The sequence below is a fragment of the Lates calcarifer genome, linkage group LG20 (genome assembly GCF_001640805.2).
Source record: "Lates calcarifer isolate ASB-BC8 linkage group LG20, TLL_Latcal_v3, whole genome shotgun sequence".
Lineage (NCBI taxonomy): Eukaryota > Metazoa > Chordata > Actinopteri > Centropomidae > Lates > Lates calcarifer.
The window spans coordinates 16617065-16644600 of record NC_066852.1 but is presented as its reverse complement, the minus strand read 5'-3'; the positions used below and the strand labels follow the sequence as shown (position 1 = coordinate 16644600).

Here is a 27536-nt window from a genome sequence, read left to right as displayed (position 1 = left end):
TCTTTTTCAAATGGTTTTAGAGGGAAGAGATCGTAATCAAAGCCAGGGTCAGAAGCAGGTCGACTTGCAGCCCACTGCTCGCCATAGAGAGGGGAGAGAAAACATCTATGCATGTGATGCTAATTTCACAAATTAGCAGAGTGATTGGCTGTGGACTTAGATGACCTTCTATAAATTGCAAGTTAATCAACTGCTTGCACAATGCGACAGTGTGTGTGTGCGTGTGCGTGTGTTTGTGTGTGTCTGCAGTTACCGTCCTCAGTTTCAGTGTGTATTAGACTTTGGGAAAAATGACTAAATTTCTCGTGGGGAGAGCAGACATACACATTTAAAATCAATTAAAAATAATGAGAATGAAAATCTGCAAATGGAATTCGTTAAAAGGACAGTATGTACACAGATGTGCTGAAAACATTCTCTAAATGTTACCCAACATGCCAATCATGTTCTCATACTCACTGCATAAGTGTGTTTTCCAATCTGCCACCTTGTTAAAGATATGGTAAAGTTAAGACAACTAAAACAACTTGACAGGAAAAGATAGCTGTCAGAGTTAAAAGAAGTGTCAACATTGACATTTGTTAAGAGACTTTTGATTTTTCAGGAAAATACATAGATCAACATGGATGTCAACGGGTGGCACTGCCTCTCTATTAAAAGGTATTATCATTTTTATGGCATCAGTTACTTGGCGAGAGAGGATGTCATTTTTCACATGGTGAGGGAAAAAAGCGACATCCTCAAGGAAAACCTGTTTTATGACTTTTGGCAATTGCAATCTAAATGGGTTATTAGGTTTGAGTGCAGCTGGCCTATCAGTCTTTTTTACTGACAATGTGCCCCTTATGAAGCCATCTGGGGTCAAATAACTTTTAACTTTGAGGCGGTTTATCAGTTTCCCATTCTTGAGATGATGTAGTGACTTTGACTTGTGTTGCACATTTGTAGTTTCTGAGCTGATTATTAAACAGTCGTTGTGAAGTGGATAGCTTAGGCCAACTCAGAGTAATCTTAAAAGTGCTGCAGTGAAAACTGAATTGAACTTATTGAAAAGGTGCAATAATGAAAATGCCTTTTATCCTATTTTGGTTCCTAACACTGCTGCTAGTTATCTATTTACTTGTGAACATGGCATTTTCTAAGTGTTTCTTCCTCTTCCATTGTTATTCTAATGTTATTGCACTATGTACATTTATAAACCTAATACAGCTTCAAGTACCAGCTAAACAGACTGAGTGCAAATACAAAGATCAGTGACAGGACAGAACAAAGAGCCACATACAGCCTTTAGCCTTGATGCAAACACCTCTCCTGTCTGTCACAAACCACAAAGCCACTGCGAACCACTTTAGAGTACGCCAGACCTATCAGGTCAGAAGTAGGCTACAGCTTCCTTCAGCTGCATCAAAGAGCATATTTGGCTTCCAGGCATACAGATATCTTAGCGTTAGATTCCTTCACCTCTGTGACTATGTTTGCTGCAACAGGTCTCCAGTAGTTTGAACCATTACCATTGAACCATCTCCCTTGTTTTTCCTTGCCTGTCTAAGGAAAAAATACAATAAAAATGTAATCAAAATTGTAAGACCAAAGGAGAGGTGCCTGCTCCTTTGTAAAGCTCATGTAAATGCAACTGATGTTGGAACGTACTATGCAAAATAATAACAAAATGAGAAAAACAAAATTTTAAGCACAGCTATGCACAATTGCATAGGAAAAGTTGCCTAAAACAGCCTAATTATCTGACATAGAAATAAAATAAAACATGACTGTTTCATAAAATGCATGTAAAAAAACATACATCCATAACAGGTAAGACCAATATGACCAAGTGAGAGATGCATCTGCGAAATCAGGCATATGGAAAATATTCATGTTGTCAGTTATCCATTGTGCCATCTACCTGAAAGGCTACTTGTCTCCAGGAAACGTCTTGACAGATCTATTTACTATATGAGTAAACAAAACCTGAAATCAGGTGGGAGCTTGCAAAAGGAGGTCGGCACAATAGAAATGTGGTTCCTCTTTCTTTCGCCAGAGTGGAGAGTTTTGAACTGGCTGTGCACAGTGAATCACAATAATCCAGATATGATGAGACGAAAGCCTGTGTAAGTACTTGCCAAATTTGAGACTGTGACTTTGGCCATAGCCGGGAGCCAAAGGAAATTGGCTTTCACAGCAGAGCTTTTAGGTTTATCAAATTTGAAAGCAAAATTACCGCAAGAAAAAAAAAAAAGGTTCCCAAAACTTTTTGCCATGTGGCTTAACGCATAGTTGTAGGGACCCAAGAGATCTATTTTCTTCTGTGAGGGTCTTGGTCTCAGACTGAAAGTTTTTTGGCCATCTGACATTTAATAATCTCTAGGCTCTTGGGCCACAAAATATACATATAATTAGAAAAAAATTTCAAAAAAGAATCAGAAAAAAAAATCAATGTGTCCAAAAAGAGGGACGAAATGTAGTTTCATCTAGTCAATTTGCTTCAAAGTGAAACACAACACTGCACAGGAACAAAAATGCATCACTCCCCGAGTAATACCTGTTTGTATAAACATTTTCTAATCTTCCTTTTTTGATTATTATTAATCTAAATATTGGAGCAGCAGCAAAAATACTGAGACAAACTCCATTTATAGGTGGTCATTCTGCAGCATCGTGCCAATGTTTGGATGAGTTACACAGGTTAAAGCACGATTTTCAAGAGTTTTGAGTAAAACAGTGAGGATGCGAATAAAGTATAATAAGGTCACCAACAGGCCAGCAGGGATGCTTGCATTTCCAGTGACAACTTAACCATTGCACCACCTCTCCAGCTCCTCTGCTGTTTATAATACAAAATGATAATTGTGAATAATGACTCTAGCAGAGCACTGTGAGACATGCCTCCTGAATGTCTTTGTACGTCAGCTGCAATTATTACTTCCCATTTATGGACACACTTACACACGTACACACATGATTCCCGTGACATCTGACTGATTTCCAGCATTTTCTATCTCCTGCTGGTTTTCATTCAGACATCTCAAGTTTAAGCCTAATGTGCCGACTGAACATCCCTAATGTGGATTAGCTATGCATGGTGATGTCTGCCTCCCCTAATGTGATATGACTAAAAGTGCTATATGCAATGCTTGTTTCAGTATGTGTGTGTCTGTGTTTTTGCGCAGCGTTGACATAAAACCATGCACTCTAAATAACTATAGCTTTACTTTCTATTTTAACTTCCACTCCCTGAGGGATTAGAAAAGGTATTTAATACTAGTCTGACCTGGAAAACAAAATTTAAAGAGGATGAGATACCAGCAGGTACACTGTACATACTGTATACATACTTGTAGTATTTAAGAATAAGAATTCCTGGTCACTGGTGAACATTTAAAATAATAATAAATTTGTAGAAGCCCTGTCACCTTTAAATCGAAGCCATGATGAAGTGCTGACTGTTCACGCTGAGAGTACACTTTTGCTAATGAGTGATAGCCAAGGAGAGAACATTTTAATGATTTACCATAGAGAACTGGTGATCCACAGTAACCTAGTGGTGATTTGTGAGTGCCAGGATATTGATGTAGCAGAGGTAGTACAGTGAAGGAGTGCCTCAGGGGTTATACTGTATACGTAGACATATTATGTGAATTTTCATGTACAAATGTTTGCATGAGCACTGACTAAACTACTGGTGTACGCTACAGATGTTAACATTTTTGCATGAATTCACAGCTGTTAATGACATCTGCACACTGCTCTCACAATGTTTACCTTCCAAATGAAAACTGACTTGAATGCTGACTTGAACTGAAAGGGGCACGATTACAGAGTACACAGAGGATATGAACACTGCATCTGATAAAAAATGCTTACTGTCTGAGTGCCAGTGTCAGTACTTAGCTATCGTTTCCCAGGCGAACTTGACCCTAGGCCGCAGCCTTCAGTGCCAAACAACAAATGATTTTATTCTTTCATTTCAACTGAATAGGTGGCTAACAGAAACAGCATGATTTCCACTGTGATTGATGCTTGCGACTAGAGCTTGACAGGTGCCAACGTGTTACAGAACAATTGCTTTGTTTGTCTGTACAACTCTATTATTGTTTAAATGCTTCAACATCAAACTATAGTCAAAGCCCTGCCGCAGTCTTGAAATTGCTCAAAACTATGCCCCAAAGGTATCAGAAAATCATCTGAGGGCGATTTTCACTCACAAAAAGCATCCAATGTGTTAACCTGAACCATACACAGTGATGCAGTCAGACATCAAAAACAAACAGCAGCTATGCGGCATCACTGTGCTCTTGTTGTGGTACAGCAACAGCACTGCAAAAAAGGAAAAATCTTCACCTAAAAGGCTTTTTCTTGCTGTTGATGCCTGTTTTCTGTTTTTCACTGGGTCAGCTTTGGCAAGAAATTTGACGCCAAAATATATAAAGAGATCATTGTTATTCAAGGGCAACCAAATGCAATGCTTTCCAATTATTAGAGTCACAGCAGATGGTTGAAAAAAATTAAAGACAGATTGAGAAAAAAAATAAAAATTACTTACAAACTTTTTATTTTCTCCTCAGAAAAAAACACCTGGTACAGTCTCAGGGAGGGCTGATAGCATCATTGTCTTTGGGACAAACCTGGTCTTAATTTTGACAACCATCTGTACTAATCACATCATGTGCATTGCATATAGACAATTGGTGTAATTCATCAATCAGAGTTATAGCTAAGTATCCAATTAAAGTGGACTTTTTGAATTTGCTACTGCTGGTACCTTTAAATAATTATTTTACAGTGTATCACAAGCCCTCTGCAGTGTCAGTGTATCAGTGTAACAGTCAGGTTAGTACCTTTGAAGAAGCAGTCCTTGCTATGCACCACATAGATCCGTCTCCTCTCCAGGCAGGCGGTGCGGTAAACCTCGCAGTGGTTCTCGTAGAACCTGCCGTCTGAGCCGCACACCGGGACAAAGGAGGGCCGACATTTTTCCTGGCAAACACACTCGGCGCGGCCAGTTTCCGCCATCAGCACACACTGCCGACCCCGTCCACAGTAGGTCCTCCGACACGGATCTTCGTCTTGGTCGGAAAGGGCTGGAATGGCAAAAGAGGAGGGTTTATTTAGGAAAGTAGGACGACTAAATAAGTAAAGTTCATAAAAGTCTAATTAAATCTTATAAGGAAGAGACAAACATTCGCTTGCATCCACACTTTTACTTGTCTTTATGACTCCCTGAAGCAGTCACATATGTCGCTCATCAGCACAGATTACAAGTGCTGGGCTGGGACAGACAAGAATATTGCGTCCTTGCTGGAAATTAAATTATCTATCTAGTAGTGTGGAGTCAATGGGAAGAAATCTAAAGCTGAAAGAAACGTCTCTGACAAAGCGCTACACCAAAACTGAAAATAAAATATAGAACTGTCTCCTAAACCGTAAAAAAAAAGATGTCACATGGTAATGGTAGTGAAATCTTTCAGAGCTATCAAAAATTCATTTGCCTCCATGCTGCATTCCTACCAAACCAAAGACCTTTTCTGCAGCAGCAGTATTCAAACGTAAAACCTCAAACAGAAAGAATTACATACTGAATATCAATGTTGTCCTAGTATGTCACATCAAGGAGCAATTTTGAATGTCCTGTCCAAATGGTGTTATGTAATCATTTTAAAATGAACTAGTGAGGAGTATCACTTCATTCTGAAGAGGCACTTCATATATTTCACAATAAATACTCTGTATAATCCAAAAATCATATTTTCCAAAATATCTCCTGCTTTACAGAGAATAAAGACAAGGCTTAGATTCATCTGGATTTAAACAAACACTGCATTAGAGAGTACAAGAAAACAAAAGGAAACTTATCAGTAACACGACGAATTACACCGTATGCACCAGAAATAGAAAAAGCGTAAACTCGAGCCAAACACCTCCAGTCCTGATCACAGTTATAGGTGCTAACAAGGAGAATCCTTTTTTTTTTAAAAAAGAAAAAAATGCATCCCTACAAATCAAACAGCCAGGTGTCCTTATTAACACCTCTTGGCACATATTCACGCATATTTGAGCACATCCATACACAAACACAAAAAATATGCATACCTGAGTATGTCAGTGCACTCGAAACACAAGCAGAACTAACACCTTCTACCTTACTTAACTCTAGCCCACGTCAACACGCGCATGCACGCAGTTCATAAGCTGTTGTGCATGCCAGTTCCTGCACTACAGACACACATGCATGCATAAATGCACACTGCACAGGCCAGCATCCCCCACATCGTCACCACTCAGTGCCCAGGACACCTCGCTTCTTCCCCCTGATTTAATCTATTTGCACTTAAAGCAAGTCAAAAAGCTGCTGATCCAGCCAGATGCTCCACCTTGGACTGATCTTTCCTGACTCCATGAGCTTGACCAGGACCCCCCTCTCCTGTTTGTGATCTGAGGGCTGGATTTATGGGCCTGTGTGCCTCAGGGTTATCAAAGTGAAAACTGCATTTAAAAAAAAAAAAAAAAAAAGGTACAAAAAGGGCATGTCCATCTGCCAAATGTCAGTGGTAATAAATTACACATAAAAGCTACGTTGAAAGTCTTGCCTGAGTTTACACATTATTCATATGATCATGAGAAAGCACAATCAATATGAACAAACTCCTACGTAGGCACCCACACACTTATTACTAATTTACTGACAAGTCTGGCTCAGAGTTTATGTGATTGAAGAAAAAATTGTTCTGTGTTTTTATGTACAAATAATTCATCTGCATGTAAAATGTATTTAAGAAAAATTAAAAGTATCTTTCCTTTTTTGTGGTAAATTCATCCACTGGAGTTCTCAACTTCTTTAATCCCTGAACTCCCACACTCTCCATGCTGTTACAGAACATACAAATATCATATGATAATAATTTTTGATAATTTTTGTTTTTGGTATTAAAGCAAAATGTCACGTCTAACTGACCCAACTGAGATTTATCTCTTTTTTTTTTTTTTTTAAGATTCAAGCATTCCGTCTGTCTTTTTCTTTTTTTTAACCTTTGATATTAACGAGCTCTGTTATTTGCAATGGAAACCAGCACAAACATAAAGGAGATGACTGTTGGCCACAGCACTGAAAGAAACAAATTGCACAATATGAATAGGCACGATGTCAAGGTAGAAAAGAAAACAACACTATAAAATGCAGAAAATGAAACCATAATTCCCACAGCTACAAATAAAAAGTACAACAAAATCCTAAGCTGTTGTTTGTGACATTACACTTCAGTTATGGCACACTGGGAAGGCCGTTTTACCATTACAAGGAAAATGAATACAAATCCCAAAGGGACTTAGTGGCCATTGTTTAGATGTTGTTTTGAAGATGAGTCAGTTGAGATGCTGAGAAGGGGTCAGCTCGGCAGAATAAGTCTAAAAAACCACACTGGCTTAACTTAAAAGAGCCCGGTCCAGGCTTTTACAGTCAAACTGCTGAAAACAGAAATTGAATTTGCCTGGAGTATAATCATATCTCAACTCTCAGCATATTCAATAATAGAGGTAATGCGCTGTTGTCGGAGGACAGAAGTCTCTTAATTACATAAAAGTGATTTCAAGGCCGATGCGTGGAGATGCACAAACACACACACATGCATACACCAAAAAAACACACACGCATTAATACACTGACACCTTACTACTCACTTTGAGGTGTCAGTATGAAGGCAAACATACACTCTGTAAAAACATCTGCGCTTACAAACACAGGCGCATTGTCAAATAATACACAGACACCACTGAGATGACTAGTCCATACATTAATTACTCAACCAACATTAGGATTATCTTATTTAATTTATCAAGAAAATAGCAAACACTTGATGGTCCCTGTGTCTTTAGCTTCTTTCTTCAGTTTTACATCATTGTAAAATGAACATCTTTGTGTTTTTGGACTGTTGGTTAGACAAACTGAGCAATCTGAGGACATCATCTTTAGGATCATCTTTAGGATTTCTTATTACATTTGACATTTTATTGACTAGGCTTTCAATTAATTAATAAACAATAAATTGATAGATCCGTTTAAGCCCTACACACAATCTGACCTGACAGGGAAGAACCGACCTCTCTTTTATCCTAATTAATCTCCTAAAGGAAGCTGTGGAGTTGGGGGGTGTCAGGTAAATACCCCAAGGGGAGAGTGGGGAGGGGATGGAGGAGGAGGAGAGAGAGGAGAGGCGTAAGATAGACTCAATTCCTTTTTATCCAGTTTACTAATTGTTGTGTGTGTCTCGGCAAAGCATCTGTGGGAAATGCAAAATAGCCCGGCTCCCTTGCGACCTTGCTGTTCATGTCAAGGTCGGGGACGATTACAAGATCGTTTGTATTCTCCAAGCGTGGGAGATTAAACGCTTAGCTACAAACGTCCGGCGGCAGTTATCCACCGGTGGCTGTCTTCCTGCTTCTTCCTCCCTGTTTTATCCCTCCCCTTCTCCCTTTTCTTTTTTTTTTTCCAAAACAGCATCAGACCCCTCGCCCTTTTCGCATTTAGCTAAGAGAAAAGAGAACATGAACAGCAGCCACTCTAACAACAGAAACAATAGCGCACAAAAGTTGCATCTACAATACACAAGTTGTCTGACATTTAGCTAAGTCCTTGCACCCGCGCTCATCCTCGCTGTAAGTCCTTTGTCTCGTGCTCTCTTGGACCATGTTGGCTGCAATTGTGGCTTGCTTAAGAGGCTAAAAGTGTCATTTGATAATCCTCCCTGTCTAAGCAGCCAGCGCAGTGTTTATAAATGGCTCTTATAAGTTCAGACGCTCTGCGGTGCCAAGACAATGCCAGGCTGACCATCCGGTGTCAAGCCTTGCATCCTGTTGCTAGTTCTTTTTCTGGTCCTCTGCCTTTTTTTCTTCTCCTCTTTGTTTTGCTGTGCTTGTCTATACTCTCTGTCAATACCCGTCTGGTGCCAAGCTCTGCTGGGCTTCGGGGAAATTGAGACCGGCATTGTCCACTATAATCAGAGATTTCCCGGACATGTTTAACAAGGAATGCTGTCGATAATTATGTGGGAACATGAGGGACTTACTCAAAGTGTTAAAACCATTTTGCCTTATCTTTCTGACATTTTTCCACAGACAAAGATAAGTTTTCCCTTTCATTTCCTTTTATGCAAGCATAAGTGGATGAGAGCGTTACTGGAGGCGCAGCACAACCGTCTGCCTGACTGACTGCCTTTTCATTTGTCAGGAGGAGAAGCTGCAGTCTTGTCAGTCTGAGCCCTCACTGCATCATTGTGATGAAGCCATTGGTAATTTGAATCCAGAGCAAGGCATACAGTCTTTATGCACGCAATCACATATGCACCGTACAGCACGCTTGCATAAGGAACACAGCACACACACACAGGAGGAGAGAGAAAGAGTGAGAATATGTCACTTCACTCTGGAAGCAAAGTACTTATGTCCAAACCCTCGCTCTATTTAGCAACTAAAATATGCCTCAATATATTTATACCTAAGGCAAGACTCCCAAGCCCTTTAAACCCCTTAACATTTAAAAGCAATCATAACAGACTTTATTTATTTTGTACTTAATCCAGCGCTGCGGAGGGGGTGTTTGTCTCTCCAAGGAGAATGTATCAAAAACAACAGAGGGACAATGCAGAGCTTTTTACTAATTAGACTGGAAGAACATTTGCCCTGCTGATGTGGGACTCGCCGCCTGCAGCACTACCACGTTATAAACCACCCTGATCCATGGAAACACAGAAGCTGCAGTCGCAAATCCTCCAGGATACTAGTATGTGACATTTTCAGAGACAGAGTGGACATTTTTTGCCAGCAGACAGATTTTGTTAAATGTGGTTCAGCCCCCAAAAGTGTCCTTGTGTCATGCTCTTAATTTAACTTGGGAGAGTACAGTTGTGCGGCATGTCTATGCACGCACAGTGTGCATGTGGTGCGTGAAGTAGTACTTGTGTTTATGCATGTGTTCGCAGCCCAAGAAAAGCTGTGTCACATCTGCTGATCCTACAGATCATTCTATTTGCTCTGAAGCAGCTGTAGATAATTAAATTCTAAGACGCGCCGTCAAACACTGTCTCCCCTGTGCTGCGCAGTTGGACAAAGCGCTTCTGACATGAACGCTGAGCTGGAATATCAATGGACAACGGCAGCCCTTGGTGCTAGGTGAGATATGCTGTGGCATACATACAGATAAGAACAAACTGTCCATTTTGGTTCACTGTACCCAAAATTATGTTACTTTTCTGAACAAACACAGGATGGAAACTGAAATACAAATAACAAGAGATTGAATGCGCTGCAGAGTTGTTTTTTTTTTAAGTATTATTATTTCTAGGATATTTGAGAAAACTATTTCTCTCTTTCTCTCCCTTCTTTAGAATTATGAATTCACAGTTTTAAAATGTTTTCCCATTTCTATAGCATCCTTAAGTTATAATTGCTGATGTCTGATGTTAAGAAATACAAAGTACAATTTTAATAATAATCAATTTGCACAGCATCTGCCCCCGTCATTGTTTGATCTAATATTATGATCTAAAAGGCACCATTGCCAATGACTATAATGCACCTTAACTACAGAAATTATGACAAAGTTCTTGTTTTTACACAGGGGCAGCTCGTTTAATACTGACATTCCCACTTTAGTCCACTGCAATTGCCTATCGCCTATCTAAAACTCATACATAACACACATAACAACTACAACAACAAACATACAAAGATTTCTCATCAGAAAGGGGCAAACACCAAACAACAGGTAGACAACAATTAGTCCTTGGGAACTCTTGCTACAGGAAACCTGCAAAATCCTGCAAGAGCATGAATTCCTGAATGTTTCTGCACTAAAACAGAAATGGACATCCAACAAAAACAGTTTTTTTTCTTTTATAAAGCGAAGACACTAAATTTGAAGAAGATGCTGAATGGAGAGACGTGCCGTTTTTTCTTTTTTCTCACAATACCATAAGTGATGTTGGGTGTCCCAGTTGCAGTGATAAAAATGTAAAATATCTTAATGAAATAGATAGGCAGGCAGCTACTGGAGCAGATGGCTAATGATTAGTCTCCTTCAACCCTACACACTGTTATTTCATCTTAATACTAATTGACCCAGAGTGGTGCAGACTTGGTCAGATCAGTACTGATGCCAGACGTATAATCTGTCCAACTATGGCAATTTGTTTTCTCCACCTTGATGTGTCAATATTCTGGACGGGTCTAAACATCACCCCAAAATCATCAGCAGGACAGCATTCCAATTACTGCACATACAGCCTTTAGCAGCAGACAAAGAATGTTTGCTGACAGGTAATGATGGATCATGTTAATCTACTTAGACAACAAGGACAAAATGTTGATCAAATTAGTTTTAAATTAACAACTACCTAGACCGAAGCAGTGGACTGGCTGGCTGAAATACCAAGAACTGAATGAACAAGACAGAAAGTAAGCCTGACTAAACATCCTGTGTCTTCCTGACTCACTCTGGACACTGGACACGACTACAGAAACACCACTACATGAAGTAACTCAAGAAGATAATTACATTTAATATTAACTTCCTACCAGAGCCATTTTTCTCCATTAAGTGCTGCAAAGTACCTATTACCTCCATGACCTCTCGCTTAATGGCAGGTTAGCTGGTACCTTGGTGTTCACTACATGTGACTCAGTCGATGGACACTGAAGCTATTTCAGGCAGCTGACTTGAAGAATGGTATAACTTGTTATCCAAATACAGAGAGCATACTGCTAATAACTGTTATCTATAGGCTCGACACACCCTGCAGCAACCTTAAGTCTGCGCACGCACACGCACACAGTACAGTCAAACAGAGGAAGTAGCTAACAACTATTTGATTTTGAGCAGTTGCACAGTTGGTCTCTGTAGCCACAGGCACATTAATGCCAAAGCATTACCAAAGAAATAAAACTCAAGATTTGTACCATAATATGTAATGTTGTTTTCTTTGTTAGAATTGATTTAATAAAATAAAATTGGTATCGAAAAAAGTATCGTTCAGGAACCGTATCAAAGTCAAGGTGTCGGTATAGAAAATTTTTGAATGACACCCAGCACTAGACATAATAAACAAAACACCAGCAGCAGAAAAGCTTGGTTTGGGCATGGTTTATGTAAGACTAGAGTAAGTCGTCATAGCTGATTAAGGGTATTTGTCAAGTCCCTTATCAACACAAGCTGACTCTGTTTTCCTCCTGTCTTGATGTTTCTTTTGCCCTACCCCTCCCTTCCAGATTATCGACTGCAAAGGATGCAAATGGAGGCGGTAATCAAGTGAAATAAGAAGCTGGTTGCTGCTGCTGTTTATGATGTCTTAGTGTGTGTTGTGGTTACTGTACTTCTTCGGTAATCAATTTATTTTGCATATGTTATGACAACATAACCTACTGTCAGACTCTCATTCATTGCTTTAGCAGTGTAGAACCAAATTTCCATATAGGAGTAACTAAAGTGTAGTGAAATAGATAATGATCAGTGTAAGACAACAAATGAAAATGTAGTCAGCAGTAAGAGGAAGCAGACAAATGATACATCGAGTCTAATAAAAGACAAACACACAGAATGGGTATTAAATTAAACTAATGAAGCAGGAGGACATTTAAATAAGCAGTGATGAACAAAAGCAGTAAACTGAGATGAAAAGATAAACAAAAGACCATTGACACAAGTTAGATTTCAGTGAAAAGGATTTGTATGTGAGACGGTAATGGTGAGGGGAGGAGAAAGAAAGGCTGGCTCAGCCTCCATAGAACAGGGATATTCGGTCTGTGCCTCAGACAAAATGTCACTGGGCTCATCTGCCTGGTTCAGCTGATAGGCCTGTATTGATCTTCTGATCCCTGTGTATCTGCAGCCGCTCTACCCAGAGGCTCAGCTCTCTTGAAGGAACGATGTGGGAGAGCTGGGGCTGCTGCTATGTGGGCTCTCAAACTCATTGGGGATTTCTTTGAAGGTTTATCAGTAATTTTTTGTCCATGATTGGTGAGAGACTAGGTCACTGAGCAGGGCACACCCACAAGATAACGTGATCATACAGTGTACAGGTTGTTGCTCATTGTTTCACTGAGCCAGTTTCGATATCTACATTCTCAGTATACATTGTGTGGCAGTATGTTAAAAACTCCATTATGTGACATTCTACGGCCCCCCTTTCTTCATTCCTTTACTCCAGATGACATTACCAGCATTTCAACCAACAACTGTGAAGTGACAGATGAGCTGTTGCGATCCCTCATGCTGGCCACACCATTTTATACAAATGTGCATTCATTTATTTCTATCCACTGAGTCTTTTTGAGGGTCACAGTGGGTACTGGAGCCAATCAAAGGGCTCACGGAGGAGTGGAATGTTTAAAAAAAAAAAAGATGTATAAAAATTGTGTAAAACTAGCATATCATACATATTCATGAAATTTAAGAATAAAAAGGGTGTTTATATGAGAAAACAGCTAATTCTGATGTTGGGATGAATGTAAAATGTTTTCTCCGGGCAGCCTGGAGTGCGACTGCCCACAGGGTATGAAAATGAGAGCGAAAAAATAAAGGTGAAGTAAAATTGAAGGAGGCATACGGACAAAAAAAGAGCTGGGGAATCACTGGGGAGTACAAAGCTTCGACAACGCAGAAAAACTACCATGAGACCAGAGTGAGCTGGAATTTGCGCTCGGCAGCCGTCAGTCACATGGTCACACTGGTTGCTGTATAACAAGTATCCATTTTTCACCATGTGGGCTGCCTTCCCCAGGGGGACTGAAAATGATTTGGGAGGGTGACAGTGCTTCCTTTTTTGAAATGCAGATTTTTTGATGCAGTCTCTAGTCTTTCCCCAATAATTAAGTATGAAAAAAAGTTGGAAAAGGGCAAGAAATAATCATTGTTTGGTATTAAAGTCTGACAGACTGAATAAGTTATTTTAATTCTGACACTGGAAGTCGCAAGAAAATATATTTTTTTCCCCAGGTGGGTTTCACTTAAGTGCTATCGCTATAATTCTACTACTTCTATGACTGTTTTAAGTAGAAATATCTTCGAAAAAGGTAAATAATTTTACTGCAATCGCGCAAATTTGCTTAAAATTGGGAAACACACTACTTATTTCCTCCTACTGACAAATTTTCCCGTGCTTTAATGAAAAGATTTAATTGGATTCAGAATTTAATTAAATAACACGCTGAGATGGATGCAAGATGTTTTTGCATCCATATTCATAGATCCAAACATTCATTCAACAGTAATCTACACTGAATACAAACTATCCTGTGTCATGATTTGTTCACGAAAACAACTGAAAATTTTACGTTGTGCCGGCTGTGCACCATCTGCTCCAACTGCAAAGGGATCAAAGTCGTTCAGTGTGTTTGCAGTTTCTTAGTTGACTTTGTGCAGGTGTGTAAGTGTTTACATGTCTGAGTGTACCTTCAGTAGAAAAGTACACTCACAAAGGCCCACATACAGTAGCTGCCTGTGATTGATCTCTGCCACTCAGAAAAGCTGGTTCACACTGTCTGCTATATTATTTACTGCAATTTTTACCACCGCTGCAGCTACAACTAAGGCTACAGCAATACAGGGCTTGAGCATCAGTCCTCGTCAGCTGCCACGCTCATATTTTCACATTAATGCCAGCACAGCCAAGGATGAAATAAGCTCTCAAATGTATTTTTCTGCAGTAGTTTTGAGCGCATGTGAGTGAGAGTGGGGAATATAATCTCAGCTGGGGAAAAAAAAAAAAAACCTCACATCTTAGGAGTCTGTAGTGTACAAATGGAAAGTGTTTGAAAAGAAGAAACGTCCCTCCTGTGTCCTATATGTGAGTATTTGAAGCTATAATATCTCAACCTTTACGGGCTAAATTTAATTGTCATTTCTGTTGTTGTGCGTCTGCAAACGTACACGTGTGTGTGAGACAGAGAAATGGGTGATGAATTCTGCTGTGTGTAAAAACGTTTATTTTCCCTTATTAAAAAAAAAATCTAGTTTTTCCATAACTCTAAAGGCTTCCCGATGTGCTCCCACTACACTCCATCCCTATGTATTATCAACAACATCTTAATCCCTTCGATCCATCCTCAGCCTCATCTTGCTCCCACCTCTTGCTATTTATCTCTCTATTTATACATCTCTCTACAGTATATACTGTATTTCTGCTGACACCACACCTGCACCTTTCTCTCTGCAGGGCTCGGGGAGAACAGAGACCAAGTACCCCCGACGGCCTCACTCCCACAGCCAAGATGACTAATAGGCCCCGCAGGGTGAGAGGCCGCAGAGGTGAGGCACAGAGGGGAGAGAGAAGATCAAGAGGCTATGTCGTCTTTTGCGGCTTGTAAAAGCTTCCTCTTTTGGGTGGGCTTTGGCTGCTAACGGCTCCAGTTGCAGAGTGACAGCGTTAAATCTTTTGTGTCCATTTAGAGGGACAGAATACACAACAGGATTCTTATCAAAGAGCATCAAGCAGTCAGATGGAGGAAAATTATTCTCTATAGTCACTGTTAAAAAGGACTGAAGCATAGTCCCATATATGGGTCCTTTGTGTGTCAGAGATGTACTGATTGGGTTTTTGTATGGGCTCAAATCAGGGTCAGTAAGAATCTGAGCCTGTAAAGTGACGTTCATAAATAATTCCAAAGTTCCAAAAATAAATCTGTAAGAGAAATTCAAGTTTATGCACACGCAGAAAAAGATTTGTATTTGTAAAAAGATAACGAGACTGTGAGACTAAAATCTGTCGACAAATTGTATCAGTTGTGAGGCTACACAAAGACATAGTGAAAAAAGCAGAGGGGGGGGTGTGAACATCTGTGCACAGATACAAAGCAGAAAACTGCAAGTTAAAGTCAGTGCTCAAACTTCCTCAAACGTGCTCAAACGGTGTGTGACACTGAAGTCACCAAGTACAAATTTTGACTCTGTTTTTACACCTGAATCTGATTCGACAAGGACAATCCCAAAAGCAGGGTCAGGGGTCACATGGTCAAGTTACCTTCATCTCGCCGTATGTCCTGAAAGGTGTAGTAGATTTTCAGTAGATGTAATCCAGGTGGGTTTGCATACATGCACAGCACATTAAATATTATTATTTTCTGCAGTATCAAATATAATCAAACCCACCTACAAAATGAACACCAAATCTACCAAAATGAATATATGTCACAGGGACAGTGGGCTGGCTCCTGTGACATGAAATAAATAATAAATTTGACATTTACAAGATGAAAAAGATGTGGCTGAAATATATCATGTTTGAGACCACCATTTGCATAAGATTAGTATTATCAAGGGAACTTCTGCCTTGGAAGACATGGAAGATTCACACTAGACAAAAAATCCAAGATGATGTGTGCTGTTATTGCAAATCACTGGGCATCCCTCAGGTAATATTAGTCCTGTGTGAATGGTGATTTTCACTTCACCGCATCTCGAGCTTTGCACTTAAACAGGCTTTTGAAGTAGTGCAAGATATATGCACATTGAATTACTGTGTGTAAAATGTGTGCAGATGTAGATGCAGTACATCCCCTATTGATTTTTTTGATGCCTTTGTACTTGCATAAACATAAGATGGACATATCTCCAACTACAACTGCCAAATGCATTCTTATTTATTTATTCAAATATTCATTTATTTTTCAGCAATTGCAGTGTAAACAAACACAGACAATGTTCATCAGGTTGTTGGTGTTTTGTCATCGTGGTTTGAAATATAGTTAAACACTGCAGTACAGCAAGATTGTAATATAGTGAAGGAATTTAAATTCATGCCACAACACTGTCATCACTGTGTAGATGCAGATGCGGGGCTTACACTTGAAAACTTTGTCTGGATGCAAAAGAAAGGCGATAAAAGAAAAACAAGCACGGGGAATGAGCTGCTGAGACACCTGGCTGGTGTTCATACACAATTACTGAGGCAGCATTATTCTGATGGTAATGGTATTGGACTATACAATATTCCTGAGAGTATATAAACAAACCTGGGACTTGCCTGCTCGCTTGCAGGTACCTTGCTAGTATATTCTTACAGATATGTTTACAGAGTTGTGACACAGAACATTCATTTGCCTGCAGCTTTACCCTTTCAACAACTCTTAAGCAGAAAACGCTTATTTTGATTTTCTAATCATGTCTTGCTAAAACACATGCACTGTAAAGGGTGTTGTGCATACAGTAATATAACAGATGTATATTCAACTGGTTTTGCTGAAGTTATGCAAATTGTTCCAAATCTGTCTGCTCTTTATGTCTATTCTAATGGCACATGCAGAAGAAAGAGAAGAAAAATCCAATTACATGAATGATGAGTCAAACCTAATACCACAAGAGAGTTAATCAGACTGATCCAATTAAACAGTGATGAATTTAGCTTTGTAAAACAGAGGTGGGGATGCTGCAAAGTGATGTCAAGTGACAGCAATGACTAATTTCAGGGAAAAAAGAGAAAAAGTACTTTTTCATTGCCTTTTCATAGAGCCACAAAATATTAAATATAATGCTAGAATTTTATTAAATTCAGTTGGGTTATGAAAGAGTCCATGGAGAAGGTTTCCTAGGAAATAAATAAAAACCACTGAGATGCACTTTTGTGGTCCTGATGACAGTGGAGATGGTACACTCACTATTTCCAGTGAAAAGAATGCAAGATAAATGGCACAATGGAGAGACAGATGGGGAGATACAGAGAAAGAAAGACAAATCATAGAGTGAGAGAGAGGGTTCAACTTGGAAATGAAAGCCTTTCAGAAAGCTAGGGGGTATCTGGAGGGCTGCACAGACCTTTATTGACTATCTTTGTGAATCATTCCATAAAGTTAAAAAATACACTGTGACCCATGGTGCTAAAAGCTAAAAGATGGGCTAAAATATGCCACTAAACGCTCAGCTTCCCCAAGTCTTACAGCACAGAGGGTCTGGGGAGGGTACTGGCTTCTGCTTACTGAATAATGGTGTTTGTAATAGAATAGCTTGTCATTTTACGGAACCATGGGGAGAGCCAAAACAAAGAGATTGTTCTATCTCCATTTTAAAGCTAAATTATTAAATTATTAAAATAGACGATGGGCCATTTTCACAGCAGATATTATGAACTGTCACTGTAGGAAAAGCACAGATGTTACTATTAACATTAAGGATGGTCAGTCGTCCCAACAAGTCATGGCAGTGTGACAGCAAGCCAACAAGCACAAGCCCAGTACCTTAAAACTAAAGCAGCTTAAGAAATTCAGCTGTCAATACTTTATTATTTCCACCTGCTGTTTTCCTATTGTGACATGTCAAAATATCTTCAGCTCATTAGCTGCCAAAAAATGGAGAAAAACATGTCAAAAATTCATTTACATAAAATCATGTTACACAAATGATCCTTGACACTGGGGGTTCCAATAACTTTTGGAATAAGTCAGCACAAAACAATATATTGGTATGACCAGTGTTTTGCACCACAGGATCAGTATCAGCCTTTCAAAATTCAGAACCTAGGAGCAAGTTTACTCTGAAAAATCTTCTAAACCTTCAGACTACTGAAAAAGTGAAAAACCTTAAAAAAAAAAATTAGTAGAGAAATTTATACGATGCCAAAACTTCCATACAAGGCACAAGGTCTCACTGAATTGTTTAAAACTTATGTGAATCATATAACTGGGACCTTCACAGTTATATGATCACCATCAAAAGATTTCTGTCACCAATTCAGTATCTGACCAAATGTGAAATATAGTCACAATCTCCCTTCTGTTCTGTTCTGAGTTGTGTTGAAAAATGTTGCAGTTCTTGCAGAACATTATGATATAAAACGTCATCATTTCATCCTATTAGACATTTGTATAATGTTGTCATAATTAGCAAATTAACTCTTCAGTTAAGGCCAAAAACATGTCTCACAAGGTCGCAGCAAACTTGACCATTGACATTTGACCACCAAAATCTAATCAATACATCCCTGAGTCCAAGTGAACATTTGTACAAAATATGAAGAAATTCCCCTTGAGGCACTCCTGAGATAATGCACTTACAAGAACAGGACGGACAGACAGATGCACGGACAACCAGAAAATATGATGCCTCTGGCCACAGCTGTTGACTGCACTGAGGCATAAAAATCAAGTCAGTAGCCAAGTGTCAGTATAAGAAATTGTCCCAAACAGAAAGAGACATGTTTTTAAAATGATATACTTCTGACTGCACCATCACTGCTAAGACAGCAATATTCAATTCACTTGTGATTTCCAAGTGAACAGTCATGTTTGTGACCAGCAGTGACTCCAGTAGACACTGATAAAGACAATGCCGAACCAGACAGGTAAAGACAGAGCCATAAATGGAGCAGCCCAGAATTAGAAGTACTGAATAAAACATTACACTTTTTCCCTCTTATACAACTGACAGGTCTAATGTTTAAATGATGATTTGCCTGAAGGTACCCAAAAGGCATCAAGGAGGAAAATAGTCATATATATTTTTTCTTTTTAGACTTAAATCGTCAGTAGAAAAAAAATACTAATAAGCCAAGAAGGAGTCAGGCACACACACATATGGACATACGTGTTCAAAAACACACCAGACCCAATTCCAAAAAAACAAGAAAGACAGAAAAAACAGAAACTAATGAATAAATAAAATCGAACAACCACCATCTAAAATAGCTCTGACCGAGCTGTGCCCAGAGAGAGACGCTCAGTGAGTGATCTCATCAGCGCTGCTGTCGGGTCTGCTCGGTGGTCAGGAGAGGCAGCGTGGTGTTGACAGCTGGCTGTCATTACTCCAGGAGTGAGGGGAGGCAGCAGGACAGGAGGAAGACAGAAACAGCAAACAAAGGAAGGGAGCAGGGAGGTGGCAGAGAGGAATGAGAGGAGAGAAGGAATAGCAAAGAAAAAAAAGGAAAAGAGGCAGAGAGGGAGGCATGAGTGGAGGACAGAGAAAAGTAACGTGACCTCTTGACCTTGATGGATTTGGGCCAGTAGCATAATTCCCTGCTGCTTGAATCGAGTTGGGTTCATATTGTCACTTCAGCTTTTTATTTCTCTGTAAATAAGAGAATGGGACATACGCCCTGTCTATTGCTGTTCCTAATTTAGCCTTATTACTTTATTCCATTGTGAGTTCACCAGGTATGAGATTTGAATAAAATTGAATTTTTCAGGTGCAGATCAGAATTTCTTAAGAGGATTTGTTAACACTGACTGATATTGCATTTTATGTATTTCTCTATTTTCTCAAGACTACTGCACTGTGTTCACTGATTATTTCTAGTCAGCACCTTATGTACCTATTAAACTGCCTTACGTAGCATTGTTTAAATGCTACATTTTACACTTTGAACAGTAAGTCTTCACACCTTTGCTGAACCTGTTTTCATCTCACACAAACCTATTTGCATGCAAATTGATTTTTGATGACATCTATAAATAAGTGTTTTTTTGGAAATACTTGGGGCAAACATTTTAGCAGTTAGCACGTTAGCATATTGCTGCACCGAGAGTACTCCTATATAATATACTATGTGGTGTACTGATTCAGTGGTTAACAACTAGAGAGTCAAGCCTGTGTACTGTGTACTTTATTTTCCAATAAAGACGTGAAGTAAATAACCTGAGTTCTGATATAACAAGTACACTGAATATTAATTATGTTTTCAGCACTCAGTAAATTCTAATATTACCAGTGTTTCTCACTTCTGGATGGCTTCCTGTAACCTGGATTTGACACCTGAAGACAACAACACCCCACTGAATTTGGCATATTACAAAAAGAGAAGAAGAAAATAAAGCGAAGGAGGGTGAACAGGATGAGAGAGAGCAGGGGTGTAAGAGGAGGGACACAGGTGAGAGGTGGAAGAAAAGTGAAAATCAGAGGCAAAGACAAGAGGGCAACAGACAAAAAGAGGGAAGGTGAGAGAGAGATGGGGGGAACAGGGAGGAGGATCGAGTATGTGCAGAGAAAGGATAGAGGGAGGGAGGGAGCAGGGGAAATCAGATGGGGAGAATGGGAGATGGGTGACTGGAGGGCAGCTGGTGAAATGAATGGAGGCCAAGCATCTGAGGGACCACCACTGAGCGGTCAATGTGTGTGTGCGTGCGTGGGTGTTCTGACCATGTTTGCGAGTTCGAGGCATAATGTGGTGACAGAAAGAGATGGTGAGAAGGGACAAGAGAGTTTGAGAGCGAGAGAGGAAAAGAAAGAGAAACATGAAGAGAGAGAGAAAGAGGTGAACAGAGAAAGAGAGAGAGGTGGATCCGGACCAATGTGTTGAGGATTAGGGATTTAGGGCTTGTTGGAACAGACAGTGTGTTTACAGGAGTCCAGAAATATGCCTCTTGCCTGGAGATGTGGGTATTCTATGAATCCAAGTTGGATTTAGATTTAGCAGTTACATTTGTAGGAGGGAATACAGTTAACACAAGCAGCAAATTCCATAGGAGTTTTGTTGGTGGAAATGCCGAGGGCATTGTTTGTGCTGACTTAAAACTGCACACAAGAGTGTGACTGAGCTCACACATTCTGCAACATAAAATAAAGAACACAATAGTTGTTTTGAGACTTTTTTCCCCTTTCTTTTTCTTTTTCCTTTTTGTGTGTTTTTTTTTCATTGTTGTTGTTGTTTTGTTGTTGTTGTTTTTTGCTCTACAGGCATTTATCCATATTCACCAAAGGAGAACCTATGCCAAACACAACACAGGATGCACAAAACAAACTTTGAGGTTGAAAATAAAATATTTTTTTAAAAAGTATGAAACATGCTGTTACTTTTTTTGGAGAACGAAAGGTGGATGAAACCAGTTTCTTTCAAACCTGGTGTGTGCTCATGTGTTGAGTTCACAGAGGGGGCAAGATAGGAACACTCAGCTTCAATCAGATCACAATCCATAATAGATGGCCATGTAAATATCTTATGAAGGAGAGCCATGGAGAAAATGACTTTGTACTAAGGAACACACACACACACACACGAACACACACACATGCACACACAAAGAACCACAAAAGAGCAGACATCCCTCACTGTCATGCAAGAAAAAAGTGTAATAGAGTGTATTTATCTAAAATTCATGCACTATCTTAATGGACCTTTTGTGTGAATGCTTTCTTGTTTTCGCCGTTGTCTGTGTGCGTGCTCAACAAAAACTGGGCTGCTTGTAAAAGACCTGAGTTTGCTTCTGAATGTGATTTTTCAGTAGGAATAAAAAATATATACATAACAAATGTTCCATGGGTCTTGCTTTATCAGTGTTGATATTGAAAAGTAAATATTACTGGCAACACAACCATAAACCATACTAGTGTGAACTCAGCAAACAGGGTTTCAATTTGTTGGAGTTGGAGGAACACTTGAACGTACGCCTCCACAAATGATCTGCCTGCATCCTCGAGAGGTTTTATTGCTTTCTTAATGCAACAACAATCCACAAATAACTGCAAACTATTTAGCAGAACAGCCATGTAGTACTTTAAAGTCAAAAACTGGCAATGATTTCTCTACCCGAAAAACCCTTACTTACTGAAAATATTCATAAAATACCTTTAAACCCAACAGATATCTTTGATGTTAAAATAATATCCCATCAGCACTGAAAAAAATGTTATATCTTCCTGACAAATGTTCAAATGTTTTTGTAATTTACCACAGTATAAGTTTTGACTGAGCTGTGATTTTATATGGTCAAAACATTGTTAAAGTTTAGATCAATGTTAAAATCGCACATTTAGACAGACTCAGATAGTAGTAAAGGAGTAAATGAAAGTTCAGGTACGAACCTATATTCTAATGCAACCATACAAACTTCAGAGGCATGTATCTTAATAAGTTCTTTGAAGTAATATGATGGCTGATGAGGGAAAAGGAGTATATATATATTCACTACTCAGAAAGTAGTGAATATATATATAAGGACAGAGGGAGGATTTCATTACAGAGTGAATGGTCAAAGTCATAAAGAACAGTTCAACCATTCTGGAAGCTCTGACAGACATGTTTTAATGGCCATGCCTCTGTGTTTTACTGGCAGAGTCATTATACAGATTAGTGTATCCCTACGTTTGATATTCAAGTCGTAAATGAGGTCGACTCATTCATGAAATACTGGTCAAGGTTTTGTTGATATTGAAGGACCTTAGCTTAGACCTGAACGAAAGGAACGAGAGTTGTACACAATGAGTACCTTTGTGCACATATATTGGGTGGAACTAAATATCCAGAAGCATTATAAAGCTATTATTGATCTGGCAATTGCTTCAAAAATTAATGTTTTTCCAAACAGACACAGTGTAAGTCAAATAATTTCCTCTAAGCAATAGGAGATACTATTTTCACTAACTAACTTTATATACATTAGGGCAAGGGGCAGAAAAGGTTGGCAATGTCTGTCAGCTGTGAACAGCCTCATAAAACAGGTTCATTCAATTAGGAATCAGCTGATTGGTTCAACACCTCTTGTTAATGTCTTTCTTTGTGCGTTTTTCTAAAACACCAGAGCTAAAGAAAAATATAACTAACACATGCTCTCACTAACAAATATGAAAAATGAGAGTAACAAAAAAAGTGCAAAATTTAAATGAAAACATATACACACTCACACACAAACACCTCTTCACTTACAAGCACATTACTTCATAACATGCAAGTTTGGCTGCTTTTGAGAGTCTGTTCTATGCCGTCTGGGCGGTGATGATATTATGAGTGCAGATGTAGCGCTAAGCCCTGCAACACACCACAGGGGAGCACTAAAAGCAAACCCTGACCCTGATGATCATTAATAATTCAGGAGAAATCAGGGTTAGAATAAGTGCAGCGTCGAACAACACATCATTTATACAGCGTGCAGAGGAGACGACAGTCCATCATAAAGTTTGCATAAGGCCCAAGCCTCCCTCTTTCGCTGTCCACAAGGCTGAACATTAGCTCTGTTACGGAGAAAACAGGAAGGATTATGGGAGGAGAATGGGGAGAGAAAGTGGTGATGAGTCATCAGCCATTCCAGGTTTCTACTGAGACCCACCTGACATGGAGAAAATGGAGCTGGATGCCGCCATAGGAGGCCATCGGCGTTTATACATCAAAAACGGTCAAGTCGAATGAGCTCTGTGCTCTACCATGATATTTCAGTTCACTTCAGTTTACAGCAAGCAGCAATATAAATGCAACCCATGTAGCCTAATCCAAAACCATGTTGTGGAACTGACACTGTTAAGGTCATTCTCTGAGCCTGTACTGCCTCATATGAATGACAAGCTGGTAGGTGACTCTAGTCAGTCTCAGCACACCTTTAAGATTGCTCCATCTGTTTTGCCAAATCCGAAATGATAAAGGAATAGATCAGAGTGATGGTGCATTTTAGAATCATCCCCCCATGGGTGTACAAGGAGCAGTTGTGATCATTTTTGACCATGAGTTAAGATTATTTCATCAAATAGACTAGATAGAATAAATAGAACTTTCAGTTTGAACAGATTTCCAGTTAGAACATCATCTATAAAGTGACAGTTTTCATCACATACAATATTAAGTAGGATTACCTAACCATGTGGCTGTAGCACTTCTCATCGTTTTGGGATAAAGCTTACAGAGCATATGCCAAAATGTTACCATTAAGCATCAGAGCGGACATATTGCATCCAAACATGGCAAAAAAGACCTGTGTTTCACTGAGTGCACACACTCAGGAAAACCCACTTCATATAACATACCAATAAAAGATTTTCAGCCCTTTTACTGCCTGGCTTGTCAACTACAGTATCTAGCATGAAAGCATTTTGTTCTTAACAAGGCAAACTACAGTGAGAATAATAAAAAAAAATCTGAATTTGTATGAAGAAGTTTGAATCAAACCAGATTTAAGTTCACCTCTGCAGTGATTTGCATTAAACAGGTGACTGAGATTTGCATTTTTATGGTGTTCCCATGGCCTTCCTTTGCCCTTAACTCTCTTTGAACAGGCAAGCCAGGAGATAGGGATGTTAATTATGGACCACAAGGACCACAATGGGAATGATCTCAATTGCTTTATTGTGTTACCCAGATAGGTTTTAATTGAATTATGGACATGATGGTGGAAACCAGTGTGGAGGGGAATGCTGAACACAGTTGCCTTTTTCAACAAATTAACCCAATCAATTATACTAATCAAGTTTAGTTTCTTTGCAGAACAATGCACATTGACTGATTTCATGTACAGTGTAAAATAGTTTGTGTGGCAAGACTGATACATCAAAGTCACCACTCAAGGTCATGGGTTTTTCCAAGCATTATATTGCAGACTAATGCTGGAGAAATTGAAAATTATTCAAGTAATCTGAACCTCTTCAAATATAGGAGCTTTTACATGTAAAAAGGTAATATTTAAGAGTCTGTAAATAAAGTGAATGAAGAGACAGAAGAACACTAACACACACTGAATCCTTTTCCTTCTGACACCAGACCAATAATGCCAGAAACTACTGTCAGAGAAGAACCATTTCTTATTATTTCTCAAAAAGGCCTAAAATATAAATTGATACTTCATCTTGGATTATGGAATAGATCAAAACACAAAACTTTTATATGTGTATAAAACAACTTCTCAATTGCCGACTGGATGCTTTGAAAAGTAACTCATCAAAAAAAAAAAAAAAAAAAAAATCTGTATAAACACTTCAATCGTACAGAAAAGTTTTGTGGCATCAAGCCACCTAAAGCCTTTGGTCATACTCTATTTCGCTGACAAATTTGTTCCGATAACTGTTATTAATATTCATTAGTGCAACTTTGTAGCCAGCACGCCTTCAAGACTGACAGCAGTGAGTAGATCCACTTCTCTGCTTCAATTTCTTTCAATGCTTTCATCAAATATTCCTTGTCATTATAATGGGTCGTGTTTTTTCAGCTGTTTGGGGGGTAAAAAGTGTCCTCAAAGGAAATCTGGCATAACAATGCAAATGAATTAGAGGATTGTTTGAAGGCACCAAATTGGGAAAGCATTTCAATTTCACAAATGCTGTCAAATGATGATCATTTCTATATTCTCCTGCAAATCAAATGTAACTATGCAAAAGGGAGGAAATTATTTCAAGTCACTGTGGCTGCACTGAACATTATCCAGGGCCTGAGGAACATACACTCATACCCACACACCAGTATATGAACACACATTAATACTTAAACACAGAAAAACATAAACAAAAACATATTAAGACTACAAAATACATGCAAAAACACAAATGCAGCCACACACACACGGGAAACCATAAAGAATATACAGATATACACACAAAGATTTTCATCTCTGTGTCCCTGGCAGAGAGAGGGGAGGGGGGGGGGGTCTCAGAGGATAGCGGCAGGAGGAAAGAGAGAGGATTACAGGAGTAAACAACACGATCACATGACACTTTTAATAATGTCCCTTTTCTCTCTCTCCTCCTCTAGAGGAGAGTCTAGTCTAGTCTGCTGCTCCTTCTACATTAATATGTCCCTTTGCCTGTTGTTTTTGTATTTCTTTTCTTCTCCAGGAGTCACTGCTTTCCCTATTCACTTTCTGTCTTTAATTCACTTAACAAAAAGATGCCATCATTGCCACAAGAATATACTGGAAAATACTTATGCATGCATAAAGACATTAATTGTTTTCTCTGTTCGTCATCAGTTGACAACACTAACAGCGTGAAATGGAGATCGCTGACGGAGGTGAGAAATGACTCAGTGTCATGATACTCAACTGAAATCAGGAGATTAAAAATGGGAGCTGTTAATTGAAGGTGACAGTTTAATTCACCGTCTTTCAAACACTGCAAGAATAAAATCACAAATGTCTGCTTTCCTATCTGCACGCCTACTCTTATGTATGTTCTGTAGATCTCATTATGGACAGGGTTTTTCTCGTAACACTGCATAATAATAATCCGAGGTACCCATCAACATAGACTGTAATCCTGCTGGTAAACTGACCTGCCTCATCATTTACTTGTTAACTGCACTGCGCTGTATATATTGTATACTAACTAATGTCTGTGGCTAGTTTAAGAGAAGTGGAGTCTAAGTCTATAAAGCTGTGAAGACTAAAGTCAGGATCACTTTTGTGGTGTTTTTTCTGCACTTGGGTCCAGTCAAGACAACATGCAGTGTGCTGAAATATCATTGACACAATTAAGAATGACATTCTTCCCCAATTATTAGGTCAGAATTGAGTCTAGAAAATGAAAAAAACAAAACATGAAACCTATATTATGACTCACTGAGCACCTGTCTCTATTTAACAAGGGATTTTCATGGGCATCAATCTAAAATTTACTTTGCAAGTCATTCTCACTGAGTTGTTCACTGTGTACAGATACAATCAACCTGAGTGTCAGCCACTTAGCTTTGAGGAGCACACCCTATGACAGAGCTAAATCAATATTGAGATTGATATTTTAGGAATTACCCAGAGAGAGGAGGTAAGATTCAACAGACCTGAAGGCTGCTGATCAACACGTGGGGGATTAACATTAATGTTTACATTATGTGATGTTTTTATCTAGCCTGAAACTGCCAAAAATTGTACTAGCATCTACAGCT

At 39.1% G+C, this 27536-nt stretch overlaps 1 protein-coding gene across 1 annotated transcript in view; it reads right to left on the bottom strand.

The window, feature by feature from the left end:
- fstl4 (follistatin-like 4) overlaps positions 1-27536 on the bottom strand; it is a 192969-nt gene that overhangs the window by 107460 nt on the left and 57973 nt on the right. The window contains exon 4 of the mRNA XM_018692479.1: positions 4836-5078. Coding sequence (XP_018547995.1) covers positions 4836-5078 — 243 coding nt within the window. The remainder of the gene's footprint in view (positions 1-4835; positions 5079-27536) is intronic.